The 21,982-nt window shown below is 54.6% G+C and overlaps 6 protein-coding genes across 6 annotated transcripts; 5 read left to right on the forward strand and 1 right to left on the reverse strand.

Moving 5' to 3' along the window:
• Positions 1-1,235: 1,235 nt before the first annotated feature.
• Positions 1,236-2,249, forward strand: KRP23_4313 (uncharacterized protein; the record flags this gene model as incomplete). Its single annotated transcript, XM_067889255.1, has 1 exon — positions 1,236-2,249. One exon carries the CDS (start codon positions 1,236-1,238, stop codon positions 2,247-2,249), a length of 1,014 nt encoding a protein of 337 aa, XP_067748431.1.
• A 317-nt stretch (positions 2,250-2,566) lies between these two features.
• On the forward strand, positions 2,567-3,925 carry KRP23_4314 (uncharacterized protein; the record flags this gene model as incomplete). Its single annotated transcript, XM_067889256.1, has 1 exon — positions 2,567-3,925. One exon carries the CDS (start codon positions 2,567-2,569, stop codon positions 3,923-3,925), a length of 1,359 nt encoding a protein of 452 aa, XP_067748432.1.
• Positions 3,926-7,126: 3,201 nt separating this feature from the next.
• On the forward strand, positions 7,127-8,500 carry KRP23_4315 (uncharacterized protein; the record flags this gene model as incomplete). The annotated part of the gene is made up of 1 exon (XM_067889257.1): positions 7,127-8,500. The coding sequence occupies one exon, from the start codon at positions 7,127-7,129 to the stop codon at positions 8,498-8,500; it is 1,374 nt and encodes a 457-aa protein (XP_067748433.1).
• Positions 8,501-8,843: 343 nt separating this feature from the next.
• Positions 8,844-10,151, forward strand: KRP23_4316 (uncharacterized protein; the record flags this gene model as incomplete). The annotated part of the gene is made up of 1 exon (XM_067889258.1): positions 8,844-10,151. The coding sequence occupies one exon, from the start codon at positions 8,844-8,846 to the stop codon at positions 10,149-10,151; it is 1,308 nt and encodes a 435-aa protein (XP_067748434.1).
• Positions 10,152-11,083: 932 nt separating this feature from the next.
• Positions 11,084-12,289, forward strand: KRP23_4317 (uncharacterized protein; the record flags this gene model as incomplete). Its single annotated transcript, XM_067889259.1, has 1 exon — positions 11,084-12,289. One exon carries the CDS (start codon positions 11,084-11,086, stop codon positions 12,287-12,289), a length of 1,206 nt encoding a protein of 401 aa, XP_067748435.1.
• Positions 12,290-12,982: 693 nt separating this feature from the next.
• On the reverse strand, positions 12,983-14,035 carry KRP23_4318 (uncharacterized protein; the record flags this gene model as incomplete). Its single annotated transcript, XM_067889260.1, has 1 exon — positions 12,983-14,035. The coding sequence occupies one exon, from the start codon at positions 14,033-14,035 to the stop codon at positions 12,983-12,985; it is 1,053 nt and encodes a 350-aa protein (XP_067748436.1).
• Positions 14,036-21,982: the final 7,947 nt, after the last annotated feature.

The following is a 21,982-nucleotide window of genomic DNA, read 5'->3' on the forward strand; positions in this document are numbered from 1 at the left end:
ATTTCTTGTGCAAGCTAGATGTACTCTAGCTTTTCTGATTGATGGCAACGCTGCAGCAACCCGTTCAACGCAATACAAGACTTCACATTAACACGCGAAGTCAATAAAGCCGAGACGTGTAGAGATATCACAAATACAAGAACTACCTACGAAAAGCGCAGCAACCAGTGCCGTAAAGTGCTGAGACTGTCGCTCCTACACGCATCAACTATTCTATTTGCCAATCAACCGCTGCCTGGAGGCCCTCACACATGCAATGAAGACTTGGCGGGCTTAACAATGAAAATCGTCGATCATTTACGGCAGAATAAAAAAACGTTGGCTTTTGCAGTCCGTGCCCGGATTGCTGGTGCTGGATTTAGGCCAACATCCATCTTCATTTGACGTCGACAGTTGATCGTCAGCAAAGATGCTTGTGAAACGCTCCTGAAGGCAATATCAAAGTCCTTTGTCGACCTTAACTCGACGACCAGTGATGAGTGGATATGGACAATGATGCGTGGGCAGGATTATTAATAACTGCCCCCTCGCGCCTTCTGCGGTGGCCACACAACAATGGCGTCCCACCACCATGCCGTGATGACTACGCAAATTTAGTCAAACAAAGGAGGAGTCTCACTCTCGAAATGTGTTAAAGGAGTAGGCGCTCGTAGCTGCTCGTCAGTATCGCGAACCGCCATGGTGACAAGTGCGAAACCTCCACCTTTCGGACTAACTTGACGCTCTGATTAGCAAGGTCGCACCCATCAACACACTGAGTTTGATATCGTCCCAGTCGAGGTCGTTGCTTTCTTTGACTTCAACGAGGTCTCCTTGAATTCCGATGCAGCTGACTTGCACCAGCACCCCCGTCCCGTTCGTCGACTACATAGCAATAAAATCGCCCAGCGTCGACCAGTAATTTCTTAATGCCTACACGCTGGCACCTTTCGCGCCAATCCACGAGCGCGCATATCACCAGAGACCGACGTGTGTGGACAAGATACGCTCCAATGTCCGCTTCTTCTACAGTTTTCACACTGCCACAGTGGCGTTTCATCATTTCCACACTACCCTGATGGCTGGCTTCGAGCGCATGCTCCACTGAACACGATGTGCCATAATTTCTATTCTGGTGGAGAAGCCGTAGGAAATTCGAGGCGATCCACGTCGCAACACAAACACATTTTTAGTTTTGCTCTTTCGAGCTCAAGTCCACCCCCGCACGAGACACAACTCTATCGCCACGTCCTAAGATGAACATCGCCAACCTGCTGTGTGCTCCACCCGAGTCGCAAGGCTTGGACTCCTCCACAACCAAGAAGCCAAGCTCGAAAGTCGGAATGCAGTTCGTGCTGTGTGACGATTCTGATAACCAGAACGAGGAAGAACCCCCTGCACAGCGTCGGTCTGAGGCAAGAGAGAAGAGGCCAGCAAAGAAAAGCAATCTCGGCAAGCGACCTCTACCTGCTCCCCAATCGACCACTACAACGCTCTCGGTCATTCCTGACAAAGACCGTAAACGATCCTATCGTCTCAGTGCGAAGCAGCGCCTACGCCGCCTTGATAACGACGCCCTCGAGTCGCAGATGTACAACCTGACCCTTGACGTGAACAACCTCAAGCAGCAAGTGCGGTACCTCCAAGAGTGCCGTGACTTGTACACCACGCGCATGACAGTGGCGCGCCAGCGCGCCCAGGGCCAGGCCGTGGGCATGGTGGCTCTCCTCTTCCGCCTCTTCTGCGACGAAACCTGCGGGACGAACGAGGCGGAGCCGGATGACCGCAGCCTCTTCTTGTCCCGCATACACGAGCGCCTCTCGGCCCCATCAGCTGGAGGTCGCGACGGTGTACCGCACTTCATGCAGACGTGGAGAAGCTTCAAAGTGCTGTTCACGCATCGCTCGTACACTGTAAAGTCCATTCAACTGGTGGGCCACGTTGGGCCCCAGCAGTTCGCCGAGGACAAGGATCCTTGCGACACAGTTAGTACCGACGTAGTGGATGAAGCAAGACAACGCTGCGGTCCCAGCGGGGGTTGCGTTGTGGAGTCCAGAGGCGAGTTCTCGGGGCGTCTCAAGCGCGACACGATCGCCGCCATCGCCCCGAGGCTACTGCAAGACGAACCGCTGGTGGCGCGTCTTATAGGGCAGAAGTTCTCGTGTCCGCTGCGCATGGTGGCGTACTTCAACGCGGACGGCCAGCTAGTGGACCACGTCGCCGAGCTCGACGTGATTGCAGCGCTGAACGCGTTGATCGGGCGCCTCTAGGCATTTATTTAGTCGAAGATCCGACCGTTGACGCGAAACTTGTCCACTGAAGCCAGTGGACGTATCTAACGCTACTGTACGCACAAGAAGAGCTGCAGTCACCGTACAGTACATGCTTCTGCCTCGCACAGTAGCTCCTTGCTTTCGTCTTGCTCACGTCAGCGCAGCTCCAACCCGTCAACAAGACTTGCCAACGGGTCCGCATAGACGCGTTTCCCCTTGGGAGTATAATCACAGGCTGGCACGGCGCGCAATACAAAGCGCAAGTTATTTGTAGCCCAGTTCAGTTTGGGAATTGCGTCGCACAGGGCAAAAGTATGGAAAGTCTCGAGGAGCTGTCCCCCGTCCAGAAGAAGATGGCGAGGCCCAAGACGCCGCCAGCGCAAGCAGCAGACGACGCCAAGAGCCGGCGGCTGCCCGCCGACGTGCGCCGCGCGCGCCACCGCGACCGGATGCAGCGCCAGCGGCTCGCGGAGAAGAAGAGTCTTGAGGTGAAGCGCGTGGAAGTGGAGCGGCTCTCTCGCGAGCTCGAGGGCGCCGTCAAGCGGCTGCAGAGCAGGAAAGTGAAGGACCAAGGGCAGGGCGTCGAGGCTTTTCCTACTGGCAACGTAGAAGACGAGCAACTGTGCTTACGTGTCGGGGCCCAGAGCACCGCGACCAGGATCGTCCAGCAACGTTACTTGAGTCTTGTGCTGCAGCAAGACACGATCACCGAGGAGAACCGACGCCTCACCGAGAGGTTCCGCGAGTGGCAGCGGTTCATGAAGCTGCTGGGCGTCGAGCACGAGCGGTTACCCAAGGACGGCGCGACAGAGGCAGATCAGTTGTTGCTGCAGGAAGAAGGAGGAGGACGCTGGGTGGTCTTCTCGGAGGACGAACCCGTGCTCTTCTACCAGCCGGTCGCGAGGGACACGTGCCTGGAACTTGCCTTTAGGAGCTACCAGGAGATGCAGGACGTGCTGCGCGGCCCGGGGGCTCGCAAACTGTACAACGAAGCTTTCGGCTGGAAGGTTTACTTCTCCATGCATAGCCAAGAGAGCGAGCTGGACACGCCGAAGGTCAAGATGCAGCATCGCTTTACAAAGAGGATCAGTGCTGTGGACGCGAATGGAGAGCGGATCACGGGGGACACGCTGGCCAAAGCGACGTGGCGGATCATGGACACCCCCGAGCTGTACTCGCAAATGTACCGCAACCCGATGACCTCGCGCATGCTGCAGCGCGTGGATGCGCACACGAGTGTGTTAATGAGGACGTTTCCAGACGAGAACGCCGAGATGCGCAAGCGCTTCGTGTGCCTCGTCGTGCAGGTGCAGGACTGCGTGATGGACTCGACTCCTGAGCTCCTGAGCGCCAATTGGCACAGCAACACGCGACGACGCGTGACGATCATGAGTCGCATCCTGGACCCTGATAAATGCTTCCCCCGGGCCGACACGCACTCGCCCAACCCGTCGGCCGAGTGGATGCGCGAAGGCACGAGCTACCTGTCGTTCACGGAAATCGACGACGAAAACAGCGTCGAGGTCGAGTATGGCGGAGTGACGAATGTGGGCGACGAGACGGCTTCGTGCACGGGCCTGCCGTTTGCATGTATGAATATGGGCGAAGCCCTCGTGCGCTGGGAGCAGCTCGTGACTCCCATGCGGACGTTGTCGATCACCGACAAGGCGTAGTGTGTGTGCACCGTAAACTAAATTGCATGTGTCCGTAAGTTAGACGTGTTTGCGTTCGAGAGGTAATCGGGCCTCAGCGCTCAAGCTCGAGGATCTGACCAGTATGTATCCTCGAACTGCAGTCGCTCGGCCATGACATAGCTAGTCTAGCGCAGACCTCCGACGCCTTCGGGGGTTAATCGCCCCGACCCTGTGGCGACCGGTCTTGTTTGAACGCGTAGTCACGACGTTCACCAGAGAAGCCCGCAGCCAAGCGAGCGCCATTGCAGGCAGTGAATCGCGGAGTTGGCTTTCATGTATAATACCTGCCGACGGCGACGCCAAACACGATGAACTCAAGTATTCACTCATCCGCGCGCAGAGAGCTGGGCGATGCTGCCTACTAAAAACCGATTGACGCTACATGTAAAATAGCTTTCCGCTGGTGGTCGTGCAGATACGTGTCCATCCTCATTATTCGTCGACAGGTCGGAGGCAGACCGCCGACACACGTGCGGTACAGCTACGACTGGCAGACCCGGCGCAAGAAATTGTATGGGCTGCCGTCTTGCAGCAGCAGCCAGCCAGCCAAGTCCCAGGCAACGCGCGCGTTTCACACGTCAGTTGACGTGCTAGCTCGCGCACCGGTCTGGTTTTGTCCTCGTTCCGCCCGACGCACGCAAATCAACGCGGAGCGGCCGCTGTCGTCATTAGAGGTGGCGACGTTACCGTTATCTCTCTAACACGGGAAATAACGTTATTTGGGTTAAGTTATTTTTTTAACGTTACTTTAACACTGTATGATATTTGCAATAACATGAACATGCTCTAGGTATTTTTGTGCTTTTGGCATTGTAGACGCCATACTTTTGCAAAGTCCGCTAAATTCATTCTTGGCATCTTTTGCCACACTCTACGACTGACCTGAGTTTCTTTCTGGCGGTACGCTGTCGCCTCTGTTTGCGTCCTGTGTCCGAGCCAGAGGTTGTCACAGGTTCCACAGCTGAAGACTAGTCGTACGGCATCTGCCACGCCGGGACACCTGCCGCTGCGCTGAAGGCGATCCCCAGTGCGCCGTGACGCCCAACGGCGTGACATCCCAGCCCATGGACGCCAAGGCTCTGCTGTCAGCGCCAGCGTCTCGATCAACTCGTACGGCCGTCACTCGAGTGACTCGTACCGTGACCTGAACCCTGCTTACTTCCACATCGCCGCTGCGATCCTACTGGGCAGCCTGAATTCGATTGTCATCGTTGATGTCACGGCCGGTTCGGAGGTTTTAAGGTGTGCCGTGTTCCTGGAAGTGGATGCCCAGACGGCATGGAGGAACAACCGACCTCGGCTGCTAAGAACACCGTGTACGTCAAGACTCGTCGTCTCTCGTGGATTTTCGAGACGATGGTTCTCTGGTGTCTTCGGGCTCGTACACGATGGGTACTACCTGCTTGAGATGGACGACGCTGGAGCCATCATTGATGGTGAGTGGGTGTACGACTCGGACGACGACCAACTGGACTTCCGGTGCTTCTCAAAGGCCAGGCCTGCCGCCGATACGGCGACCAGCATCGATCGAGCTACACTGACGCGTCCATTCTGGCCTGCTCGGGTTCGTCGTCGGGCTAGGAGGCTGTCGGTTCGTCCTCTGCTTCAGATCGTTGTTCTTGTGAACCATTCCATATCATCATGAAGCGGTTTTTACGACAACTGGATACAACGAGCATATCTCTTCTACGCGTCCTACTACAGTACATTTTCAATCAACACTACAAATTCTGATCTTTGACCGGGTTCTTTGGGTTTCCCTTACTGCTATAATAATATGATCCAAGCTGAGCAAAGGATACATCCAAGAATGTGAAAGACTATCAAGTTTATTAGGAAGTGAGGAAGTGAGTAAACCGCCGAATGAAAACCGATGATAACTATGCATGCACGTGAACTGAGCTCAATGTAAAATGAAGAATTGTGCCGAAACGTAGCCTGATGATACTCAAGAAGGCTTGCCATCGCGGAAGTCGAGCTCAAGAAGGTTGATTCTCCGCCATGAATACAATGTCGCGCACTGTGTCGGCAGTAAGAGCACTACGCCGCTTGGTGACTGGTTTTCCTGCTGTGGAAAATGCTCTCTCGGAAGGAACTGATGTCGCGATGCACTAAAACCACTTCCGAGCTAATGAAACGATAAGCGGAAACGTCTTGGCATTGCCGCGCCATCAGTCGAGTGACGACGGTTGCTCCTGTTCTTCCACTCGTTCTGCTGATGACGTCCGCAAGTAGTTCTTGAGCTCCCAGTCACACTCCTTGCCAAGCGACCTAGCGTCAGAAGCAGTTCTGCGTGATGTCAATCGCCTTCCATACATGACTATCTGAACGGTGGCCGGCTTGAACGCCTCCCTCCGTTGGTCGAAGTCCGATCAGCGTGAATGCTTCCCTCCGACCAGGTTGGAAGTTCCGTCCGCTGAATCAGCGTTGCTTATGGCAGTACCATACAGCTTATATGTGGTCTTTCCCATTTTTAAGAATCCTGGTTCGGTGATTGGCTTGATCTTGGCCAATGAGCAAGTCTGTGATTTGTGTGTTATTCTGAGCTAAACAACTAACTCGGACACATTTTAACTGTTAAAAATATAACGTTATTTAACGTTAAAAAAAGTAACGTCGCCACCCCTAGTCGTCATTGAGATCATGCTCGGCCACTTTACACTCCCATGGCCACACCGTCTTGCCTTGCACTGGCCTCCGCAGCCTACATGTAGCAACTTGGACGACCAACATGGCGGAGCCGTAAACAACAGGTGCGATTGCCGTGACAAACGATGCCCGAGAACCAGCCACCTTGACAAACGAAGCGTGGATATCAGAAGCCACCAGATGAGTCGCTTATCCTTGGTGACTGTGAAGCTGGCCTGGTCGCCGACTAGCCACCACGCAGGACTCGCTACAGTGGGGGCCTAGGACCAATCAAAGCCAGTCGGACTGTCGCCACTGGCGTCAGCACACGGCGAGATCCGGTCTGCAGTGTACCGGTAGCTGAGCGCGAGCTGCCCGACCGGACGAAGGTCTCCGCAATCACGCCGCGCAAAGGCCCCGCGAGAACGCGCGCGAGGCCTAACGCAAGCAAGCAGCAAAAATACGAGCGGGCGGCACTGCGAGCTGGCAGGTGGGAGTCTCGCTTGATCCCTGCCACTCGAGTTTTAAACCTGATCTGTCGAGGCGGGGTCAATGAACCAGGACGGCGCCGCTGGGATGGGGCGCTCCACTGGAACTTCCGTCACCAGCGACGAGCAGCTCAACTTCGACATTCAAATGCAGCAGTGGCCGTCTTTCAAGAACGAGCTGCTGTTTGACGAGGAAGTGAGGATAGAAGACCTCGAGAGGGAGAAGCAGCGAAAGCTTGACGAGGCCAAGGCAGCGCGACGACGGCAGCGACACAAGGAGGTGGTGGCAAGATCGCGACTCCGACACAAGGCGAGCGCCGCCGCGATCCAGGAGCAGGAAATGATGTTGGGCAGGGAACTGCATGAGCTGCTTGAACACACCGGCCACTCGGTGACACAGGGACTCGAGTCAGTGGTGGTGCCGCTGCACAATAGTCGGGACGGAACTTCTCGCCAGCAGGAGCTACGACACAAATTCACCGAGCAGGTCGCAGTTCAGGAGCGTGTCCTACTGGAAAACAAGGAGCTGCAGCGGAGGATAGAAGAGCACGCCAAGCTGTGCGACGCAATTGACAAGGAATGCGTCCTCGCGGATATTTCCGAGGGTTTTTGCGAGTGCGTGGAGGGAATCGAGTGCATGCAGGTCAACACGCCAGGAATTTCGACCAGCGGAACGAGCTCGTGGATATTTTTTGAGGCAGACGAAGATCCGATCTACTACGCACCGATGTCGGAGGAGAACTGCGAAGACGTCATGCGCGCTGTCTTCCAGCGCATGCTCAATCTGTACTCGGAGTTCATGCAGCGACGCACGCCAATGTCCGAGCTCGAGTTCTTCGGGTGGCGCGTGATGCGGCCATTGAACGTAGACCCGAGGTCACTCCGCTTCCAGTTCACCAAGACTGTTCGCGTAGTGGAAGACTCGATGGACGCCATCGTAAACCGGACCTGGGACGTCTTCCACGACCCCAAGAAGTTCGCTACCATCTACAGCACACCCGTCGTCACCCGCGTGATTCAACGCGTATCCGACGACATGACCGTGCTTATCCAAAACGCCCCCGTTCAATCCGGGGAGCAGCAGAATATCCGCTACTTTAACATCCTCGCGCGCGTGCGAGGCCTCAACGCGCAGAACGAGCGCGTCGTGGCGCTGCTCAAGACTATTGTGAACCCGAGCGATTGTCAAGGCGCAGGTGAGGAGGTCACGACTCAGCTGCACGGCATCGAGTGGATGAAGCGCGGCATCTCGTACTTGCTGCTCACCGAAGAGCCACCGATCCCGCCCGCGAACGAGGCTCGCAATATCCGACTGCATTACGGCTGCGACTACGAGTGCGTGAGCGAGGACCACGCGCGCTATCTAATGGTAGAAGTGCTGGGCATCGCTTGCAGATGGGAGCAGATGGTCATGCCGTCGCACCGCCTCACGTTCTGAAAAGGGCCACGCCGATTGCAACGCTGGAAGCAGTACCGTAGCAACACTCGTAGCGCTACATCAAACGAGCTGTTCAACTTGCTGGTGTACGTGCATGTAGCAAGTGAGCCCACCTCGCCGGATACGCTGACTCACTGACAGGACCCTTTAGAGAGTGTGCAATGCGATGGGGCCTACTCTTTGACTGGAGACCGGCTCTCTTGGAGCCAGCACGACTTAACGATTTGACGAGGAGCTGCGTTTGACGTGGCGACTTGGTCGGCTCCCTCTTGGCGCTGAACAGCATACAACAGGCGGTCCTCTGCCCCCCCCCTTCGGACAAGCTCTGGTTGACTCAACAGAGATGACGGCGCGGCCGACGACGACGCCGCTCAGTATCGGCCACGGCGCGCGGCCGTTGGCCAGCGAGAGCCACTGGCTGCTGTCCACGGCTGGCAAATGGACCGCCGAGGACGAAAAGGAGTGGAAGCGCCAACAGCATCGCGAGAACATGGTCTTCTTCCGCCGCAAGAAGAAGGAGCAGCAGGCGGAGCTGCGCACGAAGCACCAGCAGCTCGAGCAGCGGCTGCAGCAGCACTTGTCCATGCAGCGACGCGCGGCGGCGCGCGTGTCGAGACTGCAGCACCGGCCTAGTACCAAGCAGCAGAAGCACGCAGATGTGTGCCACGTGATAGCGGAGACCGAAGCGCTCAAGCTTGAGAACGCGGCGCTCCGCGACCGGATCGACAGTCACAAGGCACTGCGAGAACAGGCGACGGGGGCGGGCGACGGCCTCGAGTCGGACGTGACGGAACCCACCAGCAGCGTCGCCAGCCGCGAAGACAGCAGCTCCGACTCGTCCTTGTCGGGCGGCTCCGAGTCGTCTGCGTCGTCTTCGTCGTCACTCTCGCACTTGATCTCGCTGCAGCGCGGCTGGCGCGTGCATTTTTCCGGCGGCGAGCCTTCGTTCCACTTTCATCCGTTCGCCAAGGAGCAGCTTGATGCGATCCGAGAAGGCTACGACGCGAAGTTCGCAGTGTTGCCACCGATGGAGAACGTCGGGAGTTTGCTGGGCTGGGAGGTGGAGCGCGCGCCGCTTGTGCGTCGCCCAGGCCTTAACGTGTTGGTGGCGCGCGTTCGATACACAAGACGCATCCACTGTGCGGGCGGATCGGCGCATGCAACGATGGACAAGCTCGACGTCGACTCGTGGCCTATACTCACGACGCCGGAGCTCTGGAGACATATTCACAGTGGCGCCGTCGCGTCTCAAGTGCTTCAAGTGGTCGATCACGATACGTACGTGATCGTCCGCAACACCCCGGAACGCGCGCTCGGTGTGCATATCCGCTATCTTAACCTGGTGAGTCGACGACGAGCTCAGCGCGCTGACGGGCGGAGATCAATCACGCACGCCATGGTGGTCGTGACCTCGGATGCCAACGAGCGCAGTCGAGAAGCCGAGCCTGAAGGCCAGGGTGTGCACTGGGTTAACGAAGGTGGAGCGTACATGACGCTGTCGCAGATCGATGACGACACGCTCGAAGTTGTGTACGACCACTGCTCTGCCTGCATGAGCGAGCAACATGCACAGTATTGCCTCGTCGACTGGGGCCACATCGTCATCCGGTGGGAGCAGCTGGTGACGCCATCGAAGATGCTCGCGTTTTAAGACAAGCCCGATAAAAAGTCGGCGCGCGTGTGTAAGTTAGGATAAGTGGAATCCAATGAAGTGCAGAGGATCAAGCCAATTGAAGAGATAAATCAACAACTGAGCTACGATGACACCCGTGCATTCGTGTGAGCTTTCCAAGACGAGTAGTGGCCCGAGTACCGCATTATGATGCATTTCATCTTCAACGGAACCACCTTCCAAACTACTTGAGCAGATTTTGCTCGCCTCCGCGAACTTGAGATAGAGTCCATCTTTGCGAAGCCAGTGCAATTTCGTGCGTCGGAGCGCTTACCAGTTTGTTCAGCAACCTCCGTAAAAATCGAGTGTGAACTCGGCAAGGGACAACAGCATTGTCCTGTAATCGACGCGATAGTGAAACATGGTGCGCTGTCCAGCCGAACAATGTTTCCACTACGGACGCCGCTGTTTAAGCTCAACACCCCGTTGAATTCGGAAGTACACACGCCATCCTCAGCTTCTTAGTTGGCCCAGCGAAGACGAATCTGTCAGTTGAGTGCCTTGGGGCTGCTGAAGAACCACTACATGTAGTCACTCAAATGTGCTAGGTTCGTCGGATACTCACAGTCTCGTTGGCCAGCGATGCACGAGGCTAACTGGCAAGGTTTGCTTGGCGAGCTTGGACCTCAGCTGCACCTCCTGGGGGATACGGGCACTTCTCGCGCTTCACTCCTCGCAAGCGACGGCAATCATCCAGCACGCTTGCATGGTCGCAATCATAGTCCTCTGCAATAACCACCTGCTTGAACCTCTTGCAGTCAGTCACCTTACTGGCTACTACGCGATAACCTTACTGGTTACGTGATAGCACATGTGATGTGCTGGTGGCACAGCCCTGGACCACACAACTCGGGCGCGCTGAATCTCTGGGGCGAGTCTCACGTCATCCAAGTCATTCGCTAACGACCACTATGGTCTCCGTTATCACGTCCCCGAGTCCTACGAGCGTGCTGCACGCTGCTTCTGTCGCCAAAAGTCGCGCCAAGACGAAGGCGGCATCCTCCCCGACGGAGCTCTATGAGTGCGCCATACTCGAGCAGTGGCGACGCGAGCAACAGCGTCGCCGGATGGTCAAGTGGCGCCGTCAGAAGAAGGACGAGATGACCGACATGCTCCGAGAGAGGCAAGACCTGGAGAAGAAGGTGCGACTTCGGGTCAACGAAGCTCGCGTAGCGTCCGACGTGATTTCATCGCAGTCGCTGGGTGGTCGCTACCAACAGGTCTTCATCGAATGCACGGCTCTCCAAAACGAGAACCTCTCGTTGCGAGAAGCGATTGAAAAGCAGCACAATTTCAACACGCTGGCACAACGTGATACCCAAGAGCTGCTGAACCAGTTCCGCCCCGAAGATTCTCCTCTTCCGCCACCCTCAGACGACGCTGGGTGGCGCGTGCAGTTTCCGAACGGCTCCCCGTCGTTCCACTTCACCCCGTTCACCGAGAAAGAGTACGACGACATAGTTAACAACAGCGACAGCGCATACGCCGAGCACCATCCATGCATTGCAACGGTGGGGGAGATCTTCGGCTGGACGGTGGATTATGCGCCGCTCGCTCCAAGCAAGACCGGGATGTCATTTGTGGCACACGCGCGCTTTTCAAGGCGTCTACGCTGCAGTCTCGACGAGTCTGACAGAATCCTGCCTCATCTTGAGAAGAGCTTGTGGCCAGTGCTGGTGACGCCAAGAAGCTGGGGGCGTGACCAGACCGGAAGCGTCTGCTGCCAAACACTCCAGAGCTTCAACGAGAATGCCCTCGTGATGGTATGCAACATACCTGGCGAAGTGAACCTGCGCTACATCGCCCTCGCGCGGCACTACCGATCAACGCGGTCGGATGGAAAGCGCGTGGACAAATACTTGATGACGGTTGGAAACTCGGAAGCGAACGCTCGGAACCGCGAGGTAGAAGGACCTCAACGAGACGTGCAGTGGCTTCTCGAGGGGGGCATGTACATGACGATCACGGAGGTCGACGCAGACACGATCGATGTTGTTTTCGACCAGTGGTCGGAGTGTCTGAGTGAGGCGCACGGCCGAGAGCTGTATATCGACTGGATTCGGTTTCCTGTTCGTTTGGAGCAGTGCGTATCGCCGTCAAGACTATTGTGTCTTTAGATTGAAGGCAACAGGAGCTAGACTGACGCTGCTATCACGGCCAAATTTGATCAAGTGGCGTCGGCGCAAGAAAGACGCCTGAACGAGATCATTGCAGGAGCGACAGCACCTCGAGAAAGAACCTGATCGTTGCTTGACCGCAGCGGCTCGAATTGGCTGCGATGACTCCAGTCAAAAATTCCTCATCTCCTTGCGCCGATTGACAATTGAATACGCCACTCTAAAGAAGGAAAACACTTTTTTGCTGCTGGAGACGCTCGATAAGCAGCACAAGATCGAGCATGCTGCCCAAAAGCGAGACGGATGACTCCTTCAACCCCATGCAAGCTTCTTTCCGTAAACATCAATCTCAAACACTTAACACCATATATTTTCAAAATCCAGGAGTTGGAGGGCATCTTTGCCATTAATGCTGAACGCTGTAGCGTCGGAAGACGGATTGGCGATGTCGTCAAAAGGAGCCTTTCCAACGTTGTGTACTTGACCCGTATCGTGAAACTCACGGTGCAAATAAACATTAACCTGTAAGATGGTGGATACGTCTACCGCCCCATTGACGCTGTTTCTCTTCCTTGATCTCCACCACGTTCTGGACATTGCAAAACGAACGAACTCGACTGTATCAATGGTTTTAACTTGTGGGATAATACCACTGGCGTGTGCGGTTCTCAGTGACCCCAGGCTCACTATCGTCTACACACCAGTAAGTAGGCTCGATGGTATCACCATTTGCTCCCAGCGCAGCGTCCAGTGAGTCCACTGTACAAACATATATTGTGCATGCAGAGCATCATGACAGCCACCCCAGTGGTCGTACACAACGTCAATAGAGTTGTCGTCTGCTTCCGTGAGCGTCAGAATGGATCCGCCCTCCGTGACCCACTCCACCTCGTCTGGATTCGCCTCGGCTGAGCGACTTCGTCTGTTGGCCTCCGAGTCGGCGATCACTGTCATGTACGTGACCACTCGTTTCCCGTCTTGCTCCGTCCAAGGTGAACGCTGGGCGAAGCAAATGTAGCGGAGATCCACTTGAGCTTGAACATTGCAAACCATCACACACCCGTTGGCATCAAAGTGCTGTAGCACCCTCGTGGTGGAGCGCCCTGCTCTCAAGCCGCCCCAGTTCATAGGAATCACGAGATGAGGCCACGTGTCCATGTCCTTGTCACTCATCGCCTCGAAGGCAAACCTCAGAGAGCAGTGAAGACGCTTGGTAAATCGTGCGCGTGCTAGTAGGGTCTGGCTCCCCAAGACGGAAGTCGCGGTCGCCTGGTACACATCCCATCCAAGAAAGGCTCCTGCCAACCTTACGGACGGAAGATTTGACGGGGGCTTGGTACGGCATGCGTTTACGACAGCATCGAAGTCTCCTCGGGTAAACGGATGGAAGTGGAAGGACGGCTCACCACCAGGAAAATGAACACGCCAGCCGGCCTCTTTGTTGCGACTTGGTAGCAGGAGCTCGTTTTTCTTAGTCAAAACGTGGCTTTCAGCGAGCAAGACTTCATCAAACAGTTTGTGCTTCTCGAGATTGGCTCGCAGTGCCATGTTTTGCTCATGGAGAGCCTCTTTCTCGTCGACCAGAAACTGCAGTGCTCCGATTTTACTTTGTTCGCAGCCCGCACTGTTGATAGCTTTCGTTCTCCTCAGATTTTCTCTTCGCCACTTCATTTCGCGCTCTAGCCGCCGGAGTTCACCACACAACCAATTGTTCTTCTCCTTTTTCCGGAGACGAAACTTGACCATTTTGACCCGATGCTTTCGGCGTTTCCGTTCGTCATTTCCCGAGGATTTTGCCTCTACGCCATAGACCTCGAGACAGTCTAGTATCCCAGACGAAAGAATGGCGTTCTCCATCTCGGACAAGCGTGGAGATAGTAGGCTTGTCATGCCAGCACCAACTTGACTGTCAGGTATCGTGATATGCTTTCTTCGGCTTGAGATGACAAATGGTGATTGCTTCTGACGTGAGATTGAGGACGCTAGGCCCTTCACCAGCATGATTACTGTGCTAAGAAGACTCTACCACCTCATGATCCGGTGGTGATCAAGTTCTAGTCTGCAACCTCGATCAGCACTTGTTTTATCCCAATCAGTAGTGTACCAATTAGTAGCTGTTAGTACTAATATGAGATATACTAATACTAAGATTAAGCATATTCTTCCCAGTCAGCGACTTGGTAGTGCTGACGGTCTTAGTTGTCTGTAATTTGAATTATTAGTACTAACTTATTTACTAATTCCACTTACGACAGGGCACGAGCATGGGTGTTCTCCATCGTTCTCGTCTCCTGAACTATAAAAGTGGCTGAGAACTACCTTCGCATCTGGAATCATCTTTCAGCCGATAAACAATATCCTAGAGAAGACAAAAGGGATACCGGGTGTCCTACAGGGCACTGTTTTCAAACTGCACATGGGGCGTGATTTAGCGGCTACTACTTTCAGCTCGCCCAACCAAGAGAGTATGCCAGCGTCTGGCAGTGAATTGGAGCTCGTATGCAGCGGAGCACCTAATTGAGAATGCCGTGCACCCGGCGAGTTGGCGGAAAAGTTAAGATTGTGTACTAAACAGGGGAACGTGGCCGATGGAAGCACATTGAGAAGTTGTGCCAGCACATTCGTTTCGTGTCGCCTTGAGGTACACTATTATCACTTAACTTCATTTGACATACGACATCGATGATCTTGCCGTCATTCGCGATAGTTTTGTAAGAATAGCGAAAACTCGACGATCGCAAAACTAATGCTAGCATGAGCCGAACCTCGTCGGCTGGGTTTCATGAACGCGTGTTCTCAACGGGGTATTTTGTTATGAGTCCGCTGCGAACTCGTACTGACGAAGTACGAGCACAACGCTAGCGCTGCAGCTGAAATCCAGCGCATGTGCGTTTTAGTAGTCTTAGTAGTCACACTAGTCTTAGTACTAACGCATATTTCGCAGTTTAGTAGAACTAATACTAATTAAAGGCCGAGGTCATATTAGTACTAAAAACTAGAAACCCCACTACTATCAAACCATGTATATCAATCGAATATTGAAGTGCGCTTAGCGTATGTCAAACAGAAACGAGCATCAAATACGAACTTATTTGATGTGGCCTTTCGATGTAGCCTTTGATCGCGTGAGTCTTCATCCGGCCACCTTTCAATGACCACTCACGCAATCGAAGTCTACAAGCGGAAAACGGGGCTGCGATCAAACCACAGGCGCATTTTTTTGCTTGTATTAATAGAGTCTACAATTTAGACGGATACACTACACTTCAGGGTTTAAATCACCCCTGTCCTAAGCGAACTGCGAATGCACCAGTAATAGGCACCTCAAATATTTATCGACAGCAATTTGCCTGAATAGATAGCTTTAGTTTTGTTGGGTTGCATCATGTTTTGCATTATCTCCAACAAGTAGGCCCCGATAATGATAATGCAATTAAACTGAAGCTGTGCCAGCGATCCTCACGTGCAATTTAGTTTCAGAGGTCAAGGCACGTCCGCTGCATGAATGCAGCTGAAGACTATGCTTGCCCAGCCAAGTTGGGGAAGGGGATGAAGGAGCCCATCTGAGACGTGACTGCCATAAAATATTATACCACATGGTACAAAAAAAAAATGAGAGAGTATTATTAACACCGAAGATTTAGACGGTAATCACCGTAACTGTGCGCTGGCACCGTAGAAAACCTCATTCGCAGCGAGCGCACCGCACCGGCTTTTCAGCGAGGGAGGGACGTGAGCAGACAAGATTTGGACTACAGCACCGTACACAGCAAAGCCCGCATGCTTATCAATGACCATCACTCCAACACGTAGGGGTGTTCGTAAAGCTCATTCCCGAAAACGCCAGCACGAGGATTGCGCACGGGTTGCACGCCAGCGCCTCTGATGAACTGAAAGGCAAGCAAGGTCCAGCGAGGAGGCGGTGCTATTGCGGAGGTAGAAGTAACGAGTTGGGTTTCATGTAGTGGGTGCGGTGGGGTGTTGGAGAGCGAGGGTGTCGTATCGTGTGGACTCAATATTGCGAATACCTCAATAGAGCGCATGATGCATGCAAATCAGAACCTATGGTTTGTTCTAGTATCGCTGGTGCAAGGAGCTTAACCAAAGCATACCCGAGCGGGGCCGTTGGTATTTATGCAAGTGATCCCTGCTACTAGCTCACTAGCTACGCATTGTCGTGACTGCGTTGCGGAAGGGAACAACCACCACATCTGTTGCCACGGGTGCATTTTGTAATCTACACCATTTCAAATGATACCTCTATAAAGGACAATCATTTGGCTAGGAGTCCCGCTGCGCGCTGTTTTCACCGTGGCCCCATTTCACTTCAGCTCACAGGGCCCCACAGAACACGATTGAGGTTTAGTGGGGCCCACAGAAACCACCAGTGGCAGCAGCAGTGTATGATGTCTTTGCGTTGAACCACTTCGTGCCCAGTTGCACCGCATTCATTTCTCTTTAGCACTACGTCTTCTTGTTCTTGCGATAGGTATAATGTCTTGCCTTTTACCATGCACAGACTCACTCTGTTTGGTTCGGTGCAACACGGTGCAAGCAGGGTCTAATGTATGAGGGACATAAGCACCGTAGTTTTAGGTGTGATTCTAGACGCCAGCACCGTAGCAATGAGAGACACCACCGTAGCAGTGGATGACACCACCCACCCACTCCCCATACATTATACGGTAATAGGCGATAAGGCAGCAATGGCAGGCATGAGATCACACTCTACTCGAGAAGGGCAAGCATGGTAGATATCCTTAAAAAAAGATTGGTGGCTGTGTGCTGTAGCTACCCATGCACAGACTGGCTTGAATCCTGCCGAGTTACCATAGCTCGGTCGACCACCGCGCTGCCGAACCATGCACACTGAGTAGCTCGTTTGCGTGGTGTTGCTCGCTCTTGGAGCTCTCGAATGTATTTTATCATTGTAGCTACGCAGATGCAGAAAGCCAAGTTAGCTAGCCGAAAGGTTCTATCGTACTGAAGAATCTTGGTTCAGTGAAGACCATCAACACAAGGCGTTGTAGGCACACTACCGACTCGGACTGCCCCATAAGCAGCAGCCAGCTAAAATGATGTTCATTTGCGACCTCGATTGATTCTAATCTACTCGTCATCTTGAACGATTTGGTCAAGGACTACAGCAGACACAGCCTCTAGGATACTTAGTACGACGTAGCCTGAAGTGCAGTTGCTCGGTCTCAACATACACGGATATGCGGCTCACGCGCTCGGTCTTCTTGGCCTCTTCCAAGCTGTTGATCTGCTCGACCACGCATTCCGGGTCCACCACTAGCTTCTTCTCACTGGCAAGCGCTGTAGATCTTCTGTCAGCCCGATGCGGTTGACGCTGCTGTGCAGATCCAGCGCGAAGACGCCGATAACGACGACTTCTTCGGTCTAGAGTTCAAGTACAAGACTTTCCACGAGAGGAACGTGATTCTGAGCGTCGGTATGCTCGCCAAGGACGTCGGCCCCCATGATTGGAACCAGAAGACCTAGAGGTCGTTCGGCAAGTTCACGAACGCCGCGACGGGCAAAAACCACGTCATCCCTTCCAAGTTTGGCTCGTACCAGGCGTACTACAATACGACTGCGGCGGGTATCCGTCCGTAGCGTGAGCGCTGAGGCCGCACAACACGTCGACGCAGAGGCCGGCCGTCTCCTTCCAATAGCCCTTCACGGTGGGGCGGTAGCGGCCGTACTGGGCGTCAAACCTCGGCACTCAGTGTTGTCCGAGCGTGCCGCACAGTGAGGAAGCCGCTGCCGAAGAGGCGCTTGTGGAACACGGAGAAGAGTACGCCGTGGCCTGGTCGATGACGCAGTGGTTTATGGTCTGCTGCACCTTGACGTTCAGCGGGTTGCCCACGACCACATGGTGCTTGGCCTCCATGCCTGCTTGAAATGCAGGGCGTCGTCGTGGGCGCCGTTGAGTGAGCTTGAACTGGTCAGGGCTCATGAGCAGCGGCACGTGGAGGCTGCTGGAGCCCGTGAAGAAACCCACGAGACCCACACGAATCTTATGGTCCTGATAGAGGGGATGGAAAGTACTTCTTGGTGTGCATGCGGCGAGACCGTGGTCGAACAGCAGCTTCGTCGGTGGCTCGGCGTAGATAGAATGCTACATCACGGCAATATTGTGCTCAAACAAAACGGCAACGGTGCTAATAGGTGTTTCTATTAGCAAGCGAGATAATGTACTGCTTCAACTGCAAGCACAGCTAATACTCCGTGCACTTCACTTGGTAGTAGTTAGCGTAAGTGCTATGGGTCAGGACATTGAATGCCGAAGTGGTGCTTTCAGTTACAGCGATATCGCTCCCTCGATGCGGTGTTGCTGTCTTCTTTTACGGTGTTGGAGCTCCTACATGTATTTTGCTGTGCTGCAGTCTCTGTAATACGGACTTCCAAAATAGTCAAGAAATAATTCGACTCAGACGAAGGGTTAGTAGTGCACGATATTCACTGTGATGTTTGAACACTTTCTTGATAGACGCACCAGAGTCTGCAAACAACATTTATTAATCGATAAGCCTGCATTAACGGCCGCGGCACTTGTACCAGCTTTATGGTGTTCAAAAATACTCAAAAAATAATTCGTCTGAGGAGGGTCACCATCGGCGTGTCGGTATCTTGGCATCCAAGTGGGAAGCAATGTGAAACCCTGCCGATCCTGGGAACTAGCTGGACAACAATTGCTCACGCGGCTGCTTCTGGCAAGTCAACAGGTGCTGACGGTGGATCAACGCAGCATGATTGCGGCTGCAGTCATCATCCCGAAGCTCCTGTACGTAGCACGACATGCCTGGCCGACTACATCAGAGGTGCAGCTCATGGACACCAAGATACGAAACTATGTCTGGCATGCGCAGTTCGCAGCTGAAGTTTTGGGGACGAGGGCATGGCTAAACGCAGATCTGGCAGCAATGCCGCGGACCAACGGAGGGCTCGCAGTTCCGGATCTGCGATCGGAGCTCTACGCGCTAGCGGCAGTGATGGTCAGCACCTGGGCGGCGGTCGGGACGCACCAAGCACACATTGTCGGCGACGTATTGTTTCATACTGGAAAGCCAGGACTCGCACCGAAGGTGCACATCACACCTGAATATACGCCATCCGGAACTCAAGGGGTCCGACGAAGCGCCAGTATCTGGCTCACAGGTAGGAAGTTGATAGCTCTGGCAGGACTCCCGGAGCCGACGGCGACAGCGCTAGCGACTAAACGAGCTGAGGTATGCCTCGCCTACAAAGCGGGTGGTATCGCCATCGAGTGGGAGAATCACACACTGAGAGTCGACGCGACGGAGCTGCTGCGGACAATGGCGATTGCAAGACAATTTCCTCCGGGAAAATATGCGGACCGACCGCACATGGAGTGGCTAGCACACGCGGACGTGCAGACACTACAGATTATCTCGAGTGACGGGCAACGCAGATCGCTGGCGGAGGAGATGGGACTGACAGGCGAGCGAACCCCGACGGTAGTGGACATCGCTGCCTGGAATAGGACGGCCACAGGGCAGGGATGTCTCACGTTCAACGCAGCGCATGGTGCGCCGCAAAACCGAGCGCAGGCCGAGAAATTTGCGAAAGCACTGCTCTTTAACTATATGGACCTGCTGACGCGGAAGATATACCCTGCCGAAGTCAAGTTCACTGCTACCCCAGACCAACACCCGGTGATAGTGACGGTCAGAGGCCACTCCCCGGTGGAAGTGGTCTTCCACACATCCATCACTGAGGAACCGTGGGTGCAGACAATACACGGCGGGGCAGACTTATGCAGAGTACTTACGGCCAGAATGCGACCGGAACTGAAGGTGCATGAGGTTCACCCACATCCAAGACTGAGCAGACTCGTGTGCTTATGGGCGGGACGCCGCAGGTGGACACGGACTCGCCGTGAGTACAAAGAGCGCGTGGCAGCGGCGAAACGACGTCGAGGGGCTATAGACCTCGACGGCAGGACCAAAAAATGGCAGGAACGGAGCCCACAACTGGCGGAAGGGCTTGCACTACTCGAATGGAAACGCATCCGGAGAGTAGTGGGCCTCAATCCGTGGGGAGAACAACTACTACTGCGCCTCAAGCTCAGAGCACTCTCGATGTTTGACAGGCGACACGACAAGATCGGCTGCCCACATGAATCCTGTGTACACTTGCTGGACGTGGATCTGGAACACGTCTTCTGGGGATGCCCAGCGACGCGAACATTACGGAGGCACCTACTCCAGCCATGGCGACAACTCGGACTGACAGACGACGGACTGCAGCAGGAGGTATTCGGGATGCAACTTACGAAAATACCGGCAGGCGTATGGGGCAGCATGGCTACAGTACAACGGGAAGTGATGGACTTTCGCCCTCAGATTGCGGAGGAGGTGACTTTGCTCGTTGAGAGCAGCTGGCGCATTGGGGTAGCCATCTATCTCCACGCAGCTTGGCGGTGGCGGGTCAACCACTTTGACGAGTCGAACAACATCGCGGAAGGGCACCACGTGGCACTCCTTAACAAGCGGCTGCGAGAGGGTTACAATACTGTCCAGGCACACTTACGGGCAGCGCCATCACTAGTAGTTGGAGCGACGGCGGCGAAGATCGTCGGTAGAGCCCTTCACTCGGGAGGGGACACACTGCCAGCAGTGGATCACGCCGAGGGAGGAACCAGGTACATACTGTACGTGGCCGGACGGGTGGCAGGAACAAAACGATCAGGAGCTTGCGGGGCGATCATTGTCAGCTGTAATGACATATCGAGCGGGGCCAACTGGAGCGGGCACATGTCATACGCCAGCTCGTCACCGACGACCACGGAAGCGGAACACTTAGGGCTCCTCATGGGACTCAAGCCGTGCGAGAAGAAGCGGTACTGGCCGCTATGGGTGGTGAGCACGAACAAGATGCTGATTGCACAGCATCGGCAACGCAAGCCCCCAAAGGCACGGCATTTAACACAAATCTACTGGAGGAGTCGGCGCATCGTGGATCGGCTCCGGGAAGTAGAATGGCTACACCACGCCAAAGAAGCCAACCGTATGGCAATGGAGCTAACAAACACAGCGCTCGAAAGCAGAACGAGCGTACAACAGTACACGGCTGACACGGGCACCGATTCAGGGAAATGGAGGAAAGTACTCCGCCACCTAGATGGAGACATGATACAATGGAAAACACACGAGGACAACGCGGCGCAAGCGGACGTCGTGGCCGACAGTCAGTAAGGACACCGGCACGTAACGGGGAAGCGTAAGCTAGGACCTGGAGAAGGCTAACTACCGACATAGGGGCGATGGTTAGAACGGACATAGGAAGTCGTTAGCACCACTAAGTGACATCAATGTACCTCACTGAAAACTAAAAAACTGAGGAGGGTCACCATCGCTGAGTTGCTCCTATACGGACCACAGCTGGTATGCTCTTGTCCAGTGCACCCCGTTGTTGCCTCGTCTTCGATCGCAAGGTATCACATCACTTGCAGCGTTAATTTCGTCACCGTGTCGCCTTCTGTGGTTGGCAAAATGGACCCTGCTGAACCTTCGACTCCGATTCGCGACTGGGCCGCTTCGACTACTGCCTCATGGACGAAGGAGGTGAAGGAAGAGATGAGACTTCAGCGACGGCGCCAATGCATTGCACGGTGTCGAGCCAGGACGAAACTGAAGCTCCAGCAGATGCACCAAGAGCGGGAAC

This window comes from Phytophthora ramorum (genome assembly GCF_020800215.1).
Source record: "Phytophthora ramorum isolate Pr-102 chromosome Unknown Phyram_PR-102_s0003, whole genome shotgun sequence".
Classification (NCBI taxonomy): Eukaryota; Oomycota; class Peronosporomycetes; order Peronosporales; family Peronosporaceae; genus Phytophthora; species Phytophthora ramorum.